Below are 13,610 nucleotides of genomic sequence, written 5' to 3'. Positions count from 1 at the left end.
AATCAATAGAGATCCTATCAACCGCCTGGTTATTAAAACCAACAACAATCACTGATTCGACATCTTTAATCGATACTCTTTGGTTCATTCGGTAATGTCACGTAGGTAGAAAAATTAAATAAAATCACGACGTTTCGATCGCAACACAGGCGGTTGTCCTCAGGCGGACAAAATAATCCAGCAGTGGAACTGCTGAACCAGGAAGAACACAGCGAGAGAGAGCTGTTACAACAAGAGGTTATATTTGTGACAAAGGGTAAGCAGGCGGTGTCTGAGCTGGATAAGAATTCCATCTCCAGACGCAATCACGTCAGTTGTGTTGCGTGTTCTGTCCTTCGGAGAAGTGAGCGACTCGACAACAGCTCAACACCAGGGGTTTGCGAAACTTTATTTAAAAGGTCCTTTTTAGAAGGACAATTACGTATCTGCAATAGCAATCAGATATACCCTCCATATCACATTGCCGCAGTTCAATTCCTCGGTCCGAAATCCGCTCAAAATCTAAACTTGGGACTGCCTCGTCCTCTATTGTGCACATGGAGCTCGGGGTCCAATCTCTGATCACCATTGCCTGATCTCAAATAATACAATGAACCTGACTACCTGTAGTTATGTTAAAATAGGTTCCCATATTGATTTGAAGCCTTCGTGACTGCAGGAATCCATACTCTTTGGTTCTTTCGGTAAAGTCACGTAGGTTTTAAAACAGTCTGCATCAGCAACAGACCAAGCTTTCCCACCTGATGACGGACGCTTGTGTTGCGCCCGAAACGTCGTGATTCATTTATTTTATACCAACATGACTTTACCGAAAGCACCAAAGAGTATAGGTTCCCATATGCTACTGAAAGCATAATTTTTGTTTGATTAATCACAGGTGAGCTCACACCGGCGACACCTGCTTAAGGACATTCTTCAGAGAATATCTCAGCAGGCAAACAACCAAAAATATTTTTGTCAGCGTTCACATTTTAAAAATATCCAGATGAGTGGTAATTCCGGTTCTTGTATAATCTGATATTTATATGGATGCATACGTCTAGAATTGCCTTTTGTACAGAAACACTGAATGGCACATCATTGTGTACTACATACCCTTATTCTGTTTAGTTCCTTTCCGTCTATCCGTAGAGACAATGATGGGGCCAGTTTCACAGTTTCCTTTGCTTGCAGCTCTCTTTGTCCATAATACAGGTTTTTTTTGGGTTAAATCGCGTAAATATGTGTAATTAAACCCACCACCACCCGACACAGCCAATTTGTAAGGTTTGTCAAGTAAACATAACATGCCAATTATTTACTAGTACATCACACTGGTGTGTTGGAGAGATAAGCCACAACATTTAAAATCTGAGAACAATCTCGATTCGAAGCTTTGGTGACTGCAGGAATCCATACTTTTTGGTTCTTTCGGTAAAGTCACGTGGGTAGAGAAATCATAGATCACGACGTTTAGATCACAACACAAGCGACCGCCATCAGGTGGAACAGATACAGCAGGAGAACTGCTGACGTAGGAGGCTCCTGCTGACATGAGGCATGGTGTGTGGCGGTCCACTCTTAGTGTCAACCGTCAACTTCTCCAGCAACGAATCGTCCTGTTATTGGAATTTAGCTTTACTGATCACATCTGGATTGGAATCAACGAGTCCAATTTGCCCAGATGATGGTACTAGGTGTGTTTAAGCTAACACAAAAACACGTAATAGGTGGGCTTCCGACCCACAACTGTAGAAAATGTACCTCCAATTTAGCACGGTTGGCTCTGTACTGTGCGAAAAAAGTTCTATACTTATCTGCATTGCAGGCTTACCCTCTGCAAATCCTTAAAAGTCAGTGATTTCCTGCTCAAATCAGCAATCAGGTGGTTCCAATTTCTTGTTCACAGCTCAGAGTTAGTGGTGGAAATTCCACATGCCTTACATTTAATAAAATCTCTCACGTTGAAAAAGTTAACAGTAATTCCTCAAGTTACGCGTGTTCACGTAATGCGTTCTTTCTACATAACGCGGAAAGCGGCCATCCTGGTGCCGGGCCTGTTACTAACTATTTATTATACAGGAGGAAGGAACAACAGTTCCACACTGCCCACCAGGTATAATACAGGTAGGAACTACAGATGCAGGTAGTTCCACACTGCCCACCAGGGATTGTTTGTCTGTCTGTCGTGCATGGCCACGCCCTCGACTTGTATTTCATAGAAGAGCGCTTCGGGCGGGCACAGCACCACGTGACGCGCCGCCCCACGCAGCTTGCACCACGTGACACGGATCGCATGACAGCGCTGTCCAACCAAGTTGCTAGCTGCCCACTCCGAAGGAACGCGTTTATTGCTTTTGCTTTAAATCGTTGCTGCTGTTGTGAATGGTATTCAGATTCAGTGGACTGGCTGTGCCTTTGAGTGTGCGTGGTGGCATGTGCGTTTAGGCCCAGCGGCTTGGCTGGAATGTGGGGGAAGCCTGTTGAATCCTGATTGTGTTATTTATGTATTTGCTTGCTTGGTGGTCGGACGGGTTTTTATGAGTTTGCTCTTGTTTCTTTGGTAATGACGTTGATTTGGGCTAAGCGATGTCTATTTGTGATGCAGCATCCTGTCATACTGTGTAATAGTGGTACATCCTTGATGGTTTCAGTCACCATGTATTCATGTCTGCAATTAGTTTATTTTAACTGTCAGGTGTTGAGCCTCGTGTTAAATCACTTTATTCCACTCGATAAAGGTTACTGTCACTGTGAATATGGAGTGGTTACGTCGAATGACAATCGCCTATAGCCCTAGTGTCATGGTGAGGTTATTCGAAGGCGGTTTCTTTTCGGGAGGATAGCACTGCAGGCCTGCAGGTGTAAAATGCACGGCCCGCCACTGGTAGATGCACAACAACAACAATCTCACATGCAGGTGGTCACAAGCGGGCCTGGAGCAGCGGAGTGTGTGGCTGTGATGTCTCCTTCGTATTTGTGGATCGGGCATTGGGTTGTTTTATGTGGCACATAGCCTGGCACAATGGCACTCCCCTAATTGCGTCCTCCACGAGCCTCCCCCACAAGAAGCCGATCTTGTCACCACTGGTGCTGGTCTTTTGGCAAGTCCACTCAGCTCCACATCCTCCTGTACTGCCTCAGCTACATCTCTCCTACAACAACATTCCATAGCGCGTGCTATAAAGAATGGTTATTGCCAGAATCGCCGTCTATCCTATACATTTTTGCCATCCATTGTATAGCTTGGCGCTGTGTTAATGTCAAATGCTTCGACTGCTGATGGTACCAGCAACATACATGATTTGAACTGAACAAGATGGCAGTTCACCTTGGCCACAATAACGTCACGTGACGCATCCTCCACGTTGGTCAACCAAAGTGGGTCACGTGCCCCCATGATTTGAGCTAAACAAGATGGCGTCCCAACATCGAGCCTGATTGGCGCATTCACGTCACGTGATGCCACGTTGGTGAACCGAGTGCGCGGCCATTTTCTGGGTGTTGTTCCGTCTTCTTCTCTCCCTCCGGCGGCGCTCTGCGGTCTGCACCCCGAGCCCCGCTTCTACTCGTTCGCGTCTACTCCTTCTATTCCACTCATTCGCTTCGCTTCTACTCATTCGCTTCTACTCCTTCTATACCACTTCGCTTCTACTCCTTCGCTCCGGGGGGAGGCCAAGCGATGGCGATCTGAGCGGCGGCGCGTTGGCGGCTCGGACTTCGGCATCGGCAGCGGCGGCACAAACAACGGCGATGGCGTGAGTAGCCATCCATCACGACCCATCACCATCAATAACATCACAACCCATCACCTCCACAACCCATCACCTTCACCATCCACAACATCACAACCCATCACCTTCACCATCCATCACAAGACAACATCACAACCCATCACCTTCATAATCAATAACATCACAACCCATTTCACATTACATAACTTTAATATTAAATTACCATCCATACAATTTATAATCCAATACATGACAACGTATAACCTTCACAAACCATCACATTACCATCCATCATCTTCATAATCCATCACATTACAAGCCAGAGCCTTCGCAATCTATCATCTTAATACTTTTGGCGCAAAACCACGACATCTAAACCCACAAGAGGGAAGGGATTTCTGTATTGTTATGCGCTGTCACGCACGATAGATTTATATAACTTCAATAAAATTGGTTTTCATAACCTTTATGCATATCGTTTTTAGTATTGTAACTTGCTCACTCGCCCCTGCTGGACATCACGTGCATGAAAAAGCTTTATAGCTCAATGGATTCTACCGGTCTAAAATATTCTTATAAAATATTCTTATTCCCCTTGTAATTTCGACAGCGTACGGCCAACCACGGGTTTACCCATTGCGGTTTTGCATAAAACTATTGAGGTGCATCTTATTGCTTTTTTCGGTAAAATCACGTAGAATGGAAATAATAAAATAATAAAAATAAACCAATAAAATAATTCTCACGACGTTTCGGCCAACAACGCAAGCAGCCGTCCTCAGGTGAAGACCAGGTCTGTCAGGGAGACATTATTTTATTATTTCCATTCTACGTGACTTTACCGAAAGAACCAAGAAGATGAATCCCTGCAGTCACGAAAGCTTTAAATCGATATTGAGGTGCAGTTCGCATTGTAACTGCACTGCCCGCGATGATGACGAAGCTGCTGCTGCTGTGGGACACCACCACCACCACCACACGTGTGCCACCACCACCACACGTGTGCCACCACCACCACCACCACACGTGTGCCACCACCACCACCACCACACGTGTGCCACCACCACCACCACACGTGTGCCACCACCACCACCACCACACGTGTGCCACCACCACCACACGTGTGCCACCACCACCACCACACGTGTGCCACCACCACCACCACACGTGTGCCACCACCACCACCACACGTGTGCCACCACCACCACCGCCACACGTGTGCCACCACCACCACACGTGTGCCACCACCACCACCACACGTGTGCCACCACCACCACCACACGTGTGCCACCACCACCACACGTGTGCCACCACCACCACACGTGTGCCGTCTTGTGTCTCCATCTTGTCTCCCAAGCGGCCCATCACGGGGCCCAGGTCACGTGGTGCTCCCAGCCTCCAGTGCGGTTCAGCCGCCCACGATTTGTCTGCCATTAGTGTACTGTACACTACTGTACACATACGTGCACTGTACACGCGCTATGCACGTGTACAGTACACGCTGTGTACTGTTGTGGTACCATGCCTACACGCACATGCATGTACGGTACATATGTTATATAAAATAAATATATGTTTTGCAGTTGCATACATTTACCTGCGGGGCCGTCCGTAAATGACGTCACGCACCTGGGAGGGGGTCAGACGTTTGTGACGAGGGTGGGTGAGAATGTGACGTCACATCAAAATGCGCAACTTTAAATAATTATAGACAACACGTTCCACTTAATTAAATAGACTTTGTAATAAATGTTTTCTACAACAGAATGCAGCGCCACTTAATTACGCACGACAATGACAGTTTAAAGCGATTTGAAGCATGTTTTTTTTGGGGGGGGGGGCAGAGCTTTGTGACGTCATATTTGAGGGAAGCTCTGACTTTTTGTGATGCTGCGTAACGAGGGGGGGGGGGTCCAAAATCGCGTGACGTCATTTATGGATGGCCCCTTAAAAGTTATATTTAACACTACAACATATTCATCATTTTACATTTTAAAGACTAACTGCAATGTTTGGGTTGGTGTAGGGTAACGTAAAATAAAAGCAGAGGTCGTATTACGAACCGTCAACCAAACCATAGTTTTCCCCACAATGCCTTTTGAGTTTGTCTATCGCAGATTTGCCAATTGCAGCTGTTTTCGAGAACGTAACCCCCTTGATGGGCAAGGGTTTGCTGTACTGCCATATTCTCTTCCAAACTTACAAGTTGGGTTCACCATCCTGCATCCTCTACATTCCCCAGAATTCAAATGCCAAACATATCTTAAATACTTTGTTAAAGTTGTCCGTGCTGTGCCGGCCTTCATAGGTGCTGCTTGCTAACAGCACTTGCGCAAATAGTCTGGTAAGGCTGTACGGGGGAAGTTTGTCTTTGCTGTTCTTTTGTTGCTTTTCTTGAATGCTTCGTAGGAATCCGAGTGAGTGTGGTTGTTGTGGTTGGCGCGACCGTTTTTCGTGGTGCAGGAGGCGCCGTGCAGCACTCACAAAGGAGGCCAAGGCCTCGGGAGACGCCGCTGGGAGACGTGGCTTCATCTTCATCACACGACACCGCCCCAAGCTGAGATTCGCAGCAAGAGGTGCGTCACTGGTGTTGTGTGATCAGGACTGTGAACATGTTTTATTTGCATCGTCGTTTTCCATGACCGGTTTGCCTTTTTAAATGAAAAATAAAGGGGAGCCACTACCATTGGTGTAACGGTTCGCATACTTAACTCAAATTATTAACGTTTTTTTATAAGGCATAGCAGACCCAACAAATGGCTTCAGAATGCCGTACAGAAACAAAAACATCTCTAGTTTATCTAACATCTTAGGAAATAAGTAGGTTTTTCGTTTATTTCTAAATGGGATAATCTCGGTGGTTCGGCACGGTAGTTCTTCAAATTATCCTGGAGGAATCTGATGAACTATGGAGCTCTTTTTCACAGATGCTGGCCACCCACCCCCTCGTGTGCCGTGCCGGTCTTACATCGGTGCTCGCTAACAGCACTTGCCCCAAAAAGTATGTTAAGGCTATATGAATGATCTTTGTGTTTGTGGCAGACACCAGTTCAGATGTCTCGGCTCCTGTCGTCTCTCATCATGGACGTGGACGACCGCCTGTTGCTGCTGCCTGGGCTGGAGGAGCAGCTGCCGGAGGCCGGGCCCGTGTGCCCCCTGCTCCCTGCTGAGGGAGCCGTAGGGGTAGCCCAGCCCCTACAGCCCCCTCGCTCCCCTGACCGCAGGGTGTGTGGCAGCGGTGACTTCCCCACCACCAAGCTGCTGGGAACGTGGGAGGAAGCCCGGCACGGTGCGACACCCCAACCACCATCAACACCGATTCACTTCCACAATCACTCGGCTCACCGGCGCTCAGTCACCTTACCACTCTGCTGTTGCTTTGTATCATCCAGTAAGTCCTCATTTAACACGATAGCAGAGTCTCCATGCAAAGTGCCGCGTTAAGCGAAAACAAGTGAAGTTAAAACATTTTGCCCATAAATAACGCCACAAAAAAGTTTTGTGAAATACGATGTACGCACACGCAGTGAGATGGTGGGACATAACTGAGGGTACGCCGCCGCGTTACTGGATCATTCGGCATACTGTATCACTTCGCTCAGTCATGCAGCTCAAGAAAGTTCGTCATTGACCGCTCAGAAACCACGTTATAATGGTGCGCATTCCGCGTTATAACGGTGCACGTTCTGCGTTATTACGGGCGCATTCCCGCGTTGTGCGAAACATGTTCCCTAATGCACAAAACCGCATTATAGTGAAACAGGATGGGCGTAACCATCTTAGATCTGACTAGAAGCAGCGCACAGAAGTGTTCAAGAATCCCTGAAGTTGCTCCAATAATATTTGTAAGTTGTAATATTTTTATCTTAATTATTATTTGTTGTAATATTAAATGGATACGTTTTTAGTAAATCCAGGGCTGAAATTATACATTACTAGGGGTTGTTCAGGGGCGCCTGTGGCACCCCTCACAACCACTTACGGCCTTCGGCCAGGAAAGTCGCCAAAAAAAATTCACGCGAACGACGCATTCACGCAAGCACCCGATGCTCCGTTTTGAAGTTTTTAAACATCTTTGAATTGTATTGTGTTTTGAATTAGATAATTTTATTTTTTCATTAAAAGCTTATATCATTTTACATCTGTGGAAGACTTAATTGAAAACGACATTTCGTGTGAATTTTCTTGCTAAGTAGATGGCCTTGCTGGGGATTCGGTTCTATGTGGACTTTCACCTGTTTGGGATTGCGGGATCGAGATAAGGTGACACGGAACCGCCGTCTGCAGATCGATTCCAACGTTATCGAACGTCTGTCCCTGTGCCTCCGTCGTTCATGCAGGGGAGGTGTAGGTTTGCAACGACCCCCTGCATGAAAACGACGGAAAGTGCAGCGTTCATCACAGATGTATAAAGTTGTGCACTTATATAAGAGTATTTTTATTCAATATCGCACCCCCCCCTTATAACATGTATATCTTTGCGAAAATTGGCTTCATATAGCGCGATTTAATTTACGTGCTGTTTTTCAGGAACGCATGTGGTACGTTATGTGAGGGACGCCTGTTTTGTGAATGCGCATTAAACGGCGATTTGTTTCATATCCGACCTCTATTCTGTGCCTAAGTCGGCTGCAGTTAGCACGAATTTCACTCTGTGACTCCCAAATGGTCGAACTCTGTCTAGTACTAATTTCTTGAAAACAATAACTGGAGCATATTTTTATTTACGTGTAAACATTTGCTCCCCAGATCCTTATGAAACTCCATTATTGAGTCCGATTGGGGGCAACTCACTGGTTGACACCATTGACCTGGAGCTGCTTGTGGACGAGCTGATGGGCGACTCGACGAACGGAATTCTGTGCCTCGATTCCCTGCTGGAACCTTCCTCGCTCCACGGGACAGAGTATGTTGCCATGGAGCTTGACCATATCAAAGAAGAGTCGCCCTTCGATCTTGGGTGAGTGGAGAGCTGGGGTGCTGCTGGTGGAAACTGTGCGTAACCTGGACATTTGGCTCGGCAGTGGAGGGAACGGAAGGTTGTGAGTTCAAATCTTGGTTAGGTGGTTGATTGCCTATCATTCTTTTGCTCCTCCGATTAGCACGGTTGGCTTTGTACGGTGCAAAAGAAGTTCAACGTACAAAAATTTGAACAGGACTTTGTGGGGTCGATCTGCCTGGAACTCGCCTACCCAGCCAATTGGCGGTCCATCGGCTTGGAACTTTGCCGCAACGCGATGTTCTTGACTCTTCGCAGACATTTAACCAGTTCAGTAGAAAATGCAAGACAGAAGTGTTTCATAGAGCTTACAATGTATTAATATTGCGCACTCGTAATAACATAGGTTATGAGTTGTGCATTTAGAAATGTACTTATTGGTTGTCCTGTGGATACACTCCTTGGGTATGTGATTTTTTTTTTTGCCACTGACTCCACTGTAAATGGGAGATTGAACACTGCCATAACCCTAATTTAAGCAGGAAATCACTTGACTGGACTGTTTGGGAGTTTTATTTTCGTACATAAAGTTAACTACAGACAGACTTTGTTTAGCGCTACCCTGTAGACCTCTGATTCGTTAAAGCACTGTATCCTGGAGAACATTTCTATTACAAAAAATTAAGAAAATCATAACATCTACAGAGCGCTTACGATTGAGAACAGTAGCGCTGGCTGAGGAAACGTACCCGCCCCCATAATTCGCTCAGCCAATGAGAGCGATGCACGCTCTGAACCAAACAGACCCTACCCTCGATTATTCAATTATATTATCACAGTTCTTGGTCGGTTTCATTTGTTTATTTTTCTCCAATGTTAATACAGTGTGTTTAGCTATGTGAAAACTCACGAGACCAGGATCGTCTTCTTTTGTTCTTCCCCCGTACCTCCGATTAGCACGGCTGGCTACATACGGTGCGAAATAAGTTCAACATACATACATAGGCTTCGCCTAAAAGAAACCTCACCACAGAGATTTTGACTAACAGCATCTCCATTGCTAAGACCTGGATTGGGAGAGCAACAGCTCCTCCAACCTCGTTTTCCAGCGCTGCCTTTTAGGAGGAGTACGCTAGATTGCACTTGTGAGTACAGTACATAATTAATACTTATTTATATAATTCTTAATTATGAAATGTTTACCATCTGTATTATTAATGCTATTACCGATACCCCAATGATGAGGCCTCACTTCTCCAGGAATGTATCTTGAGCACCAAACGAGATCTGCCTTAATATTTGACTTGACTATTTGGGAGCTTTGTTCTCGTACATACAAGTCACTTGAATGCTCAGGATTTTACCTTCCTCAGTTCTCAATCCCAATATACACTTATGAGGGTGTTGGATCTGCCATTGCTAGCTATTGATAGAAACTGACTTTCAAAAGCTCAGTGTCCATTCAGTGCTCAGCAACTTAAAATATTCTGGGTTATTTTCAGAGAGCTCCAGGACCTTCGTGATCTAAGTAATCCCGCTAGTCTAAATGTCTGTGGTGAGGTTTCTTTTAGGTGGAGCTTGACACTTTCAGTCTCTGGAGTTATCAGCTGGCCAAAAAATTGTAATTGGTTCACAGCGTGCGTAGTTCTCATTGGCTGAGAGAATAATTGCGGTGGGTATGTTTCCTCGGCCAGCGCTGCTGCGGTTGCTGCGTGTTTTCACTCGTAAACACTGCAGATGTTGTGATTTAAATTTTTCGTTTTAACAAAAATGATCCAGGACAAACAGCGCTGTAATGAATTGACGTTCTATGGGGTTGCACTAAGCGAGGTCTGCCTGTAAATGTTACGAGTCCACATTGTGCACTGACTTCTCGTGTCGTTTTTGTCTTTCAGAGATTCTGCCCTGTTCTCCAGCATCGAAGACACAGAACTCATGGAGCTGTCTGACCTGGATTTTCTGGAATCCTCATCGTTGATCAGTTCCACCTCCCCCATTGTTTCTTCTCACAACAATAGCTGCATTATTCCCAGTACCAACACCGATTCGGATACAGTGAGTACCGTCGAGGTAGCAAGACAGATTGATAGTGACACCAAGGTAAACTTTGACATCAATAATAGCCACATTGATGTTCCAGGGTGGATGAGCAAGTCTGATTTACAATCACGGTTCCTAAAGTGTGGCACCGTGGTGGAGAGTGGCGTCGGCAAAAGCTACGACCACTGCAGCAGCAGCAGCGGCTATAGCAGCGACACCTCTGATCGGCCAGATTCTCAGATGATACCTCTTGGCAGCAGTGTCATTGGCAGTGACGAGGTCGTAGGCGATGGCGCTGCATTGCTGGGGCAGCAGCTGCCGACTGTAGCCGCCACGGCACTGTCTGGAGGGTGCGAGCGTCGACTGCGGAAGAAGCAGCAAAACCAGCGGGCAGCCGTACGCTACAGGCAGCGCAAGCGCACGGAGCACGATACTTTGAAGGGGACGATGAGTGGGGAACAGGCGCGGAACAGGCAACTCAGGGAGCGCGCAGACGCCATCAGCAAGGAGCTGCTGTACTTGCGCGGGCTGTTGGAGGAGTTGTACGGCACCAGCCTCTCCAAGCAGAGTGCTTCGCTTGCTTGATTACACCCCCAAGGGAACCTTGCGATGGGAGCCACAGAGAGTGGTAGTGAATAGGTTACGATGAAAAGTATCATTGTGTCCATTACTGCTATTATTTGGTGGAGCTGTCAAGGGCTTTGACCTGATGTGTGGTAGAGGTGGAAGTTGTCATTTGGCTGCCTTGCCAAAGGATGATGACATTTTGGGAACCGTGATATAACGTTTAAAGTTAGTGGTTTAATACTGTCTTTGGCCTCTTAATCTTTTTTTGAACAAATTAAGGTACAGTGCTGTGGGTAGTCCTAATAAAGCAAACAAGTTAACATTAAGCCTATGTTTAGTGTCATGTGTGCTGTGGGAGCGGATGCCAATTGGGGAGAACCTTTACAGTTTGGGGGATATCTGGCATACAACAAACCCTTCTCGCGGGTTTAGCTTTTGTGGTTTTGCGCCAGATCTATTGAGGTACAGTTTGCCGATCGCGCCGCTGTGCCGGCTGAACTATTAGGGGTTGACTGCAAGATTCCTGTACACTACGTAAAAACTAGTGAAGATGCAGCCGCAGAAGAACACATGCGCTGTCTTATCTGTCTTGTCTCCCAAGCGGCCCATCAAGATAGCTAAACTCGCAAGGGGGAAGGGTTTGCTGTATAAAACAAGCAATTGCAGAGCAGATGGATGGGTGAGCTATACACGGGCACGATTTCGTACACTAGTGATAAGTGTAACCCTTGAGTTGCACAGAGAGTTGTAATCGGTGCGGTGACCACCAGGACGTCAAATCCTGCGGAACCTGTCCTGTGCACCAGATGATTGTACTGATGTCATATCGGGGAGCTTGCACACACATGCTACCATAATTCTTCTTAAGAGGTCGTTTCTGCTTTAGAGTTAACAGAATATTTATTATAATTGTTTTTTTACCCTTTTATCTGGCAACAAAACTGACACCTTTTTTTAAGCTGTCTCGGGTGTGGACCAATCAACTTCAAGGACAGTGCATACATTATCAGTTATGTTTTTTGTTTGCATTATGACTGCAGGTATTATGGTCTATCCAAACATGACTCCTTGTAAAAAAAGGTGTCAGTTTTGTTGCCAGATAAAAGGGTAAAAAAACAATTATCATATTTTTTTACTGGCAAATGAGGTTCCAATGGTGAGAATATTTATTTCTTGAGTAAAACCCATTGAACAGATTCCAAGAACACAGAATGAGATGTTACTATCCTTTGTGCAAGCACTTCCAAGAGTTCATGAACAGTGAGCCTGGTGAAATTTGGGGAGCGCATCGTCAGTAGTGTACCTTTGGTTCCTAGGGTGTTTCGGCCTTTCATACTATACACCCTCCCCAAAGGCGGCCAGCGACAGGGTGATCAATCCTACGCTTGCGTCCCATTCCCAATTAGTCATAGGAGTTGCCTTGTTGTTGGTAGCCAACATCCCATGGGACTATGCATGGCAGGGGCGTCCTCCTCCCTGAGTCAAGCATTGTTGACTGCATACCTCCTGGCCCTTTCACTTTGGGGCCCAGCTGGGGTCTTTCCTCTTCATCCAGAGCCACTGACTGCTGCCTTCTGCCGCCTCCGATACAGCTCTGATTGCCGAACGCTGGCTCTGGCCCTTTATTCCCAGGTCTCTAAGCAGTCTGGTTGTAGATGTTGCCACAAAACCTCTGCCGTACTTCGGCAGCTAAGAAGCTGTGTTTCAAGGGTGACTCGGCCGTTAGAAAACATCAAAAGCAGTCCACGATTACAGATAAGCAAAATTACAGTCAAACTTTAGTGATTTTAATACATCAGTTTAAATGAGGTGGGACCCAGCCATGTTTTTTTTTCTTTCTGGAGGAGCTCGTTGATGGGAATGTGTCCAGATATATCAAGGATTTGTGAGCTCACAATCCAGCCTGGATAAACCCAGGATGGATTGTTGGCAGGCCAACAGAAATATTTAAAACCGACACGTTCCATTTGGAGGGGGGTGCACGTTTCGCAAACAGCAGAAGAAAGGCATGACGGGCCAAGAAGACACGAAGCTTCAGGTATTGAAACTTTACTCTCCACAACTGCCCCATCACTCATGGGGAATTTAGGAGGTGCTTAGTTTTTATGGGGCTGATAGTAAGGCCTCACCTCTCGGTGATACGCTCTAGGTTCAGCAGGAGAATCTCCAAACTCCTTAGAGTGAGCAGCAATCAGATTATCAGCGTAACATTGACCAAAAGGGAGCCATCTCTTGACCTGACCCGTGCATTTATTAGCCTCCATTGTGTCTGTACCAGACACGAACAGCCATCGTCACTAAGTGGCTGTGGCGTCACCATGACATGCCAGGCCAGGTATACTCAGAGGCTT

At 46.4% G+C, this 13,610-nt stretch overlaps 1 protein-coding gene across 1 annotated transcript; it reads left to right on the top strand.

Moving 5' to 3' along the window:
• Positions 1-3,457: 3,457 nt before the first annotated feature.
• On the top strand, positions 3,458-11,585 carry LOC133343253 (cyclic AMP-dependent transcription factor ATF-4-like). Its single transcript, XM_061552688.1, has 5 exons — positions 3,458-3,737; positions 6,177-6,289; positions 6,756-7,002; positions 8,463-8,673; positions 10,548-11,585. The coding sequence occupies exons 3-5, from the start codon at positions 6,768-6,770 to the stop codon at positions 11,275-11,277; spliced, it is 1,176 nt and encodes a 391-aa protein (XP_061408672.1). The 5' UTR covers positions 3,458-3,737; positions 6,177-6,289; positions 6,756-6,767; the 3' UTR covers positions 11,278-11,585.
• Positions 11,586-13,610: the final 2,025 nt, after the last annotated feature.

The sequence above is a fragment of the Lethenteron reissneri genome, chromosome 17 (genome assembly GCF_015708825.2).
Source record: "Lethenteron reissneri isolate LAM-NWPU_2019-01 chromosome 17, ASM1570882v1, whole genome shotgun sequence".
Lineage (NCBI taxonomy): Eukaryota > Metazoa > Chordata > Hyperoartia > Petromyzontiformes > Petromyzontidae > Lethenteron > Lethenteron reissneri.
This window is presented reverse-complemented; position numbering and strand designations above follow the sequence as displayed.

What these genes read in the sequence shown, in the direction of transcription:
- LOC133343253 (XM_061552688.1), top strand. Translation starts at nt 6,768, where the DNA reads ATGTCTCGGCTCCTGTCGTCTCTCATCATGGACGTGGACGACCGCCTG. An exon ending in GTGGGAGGAAGCCCGGCACG is followed by an intron (nt 7,003 to 8,462) that starts GTGCGACACCCC and finishes TTTGCTCCCCAG; the next exon opens with ATCCTTATGAAACTCCATTA. An exon ending in GAGTCGCCCTTCGATCTTGG is followed by an intron (nt 8,674 to 10,547) that starts GTGAGTGGAGAG and finishes TTTGTCTTTCAG; the next exon opens with AGATTCTGCCCTGTTCTCCA.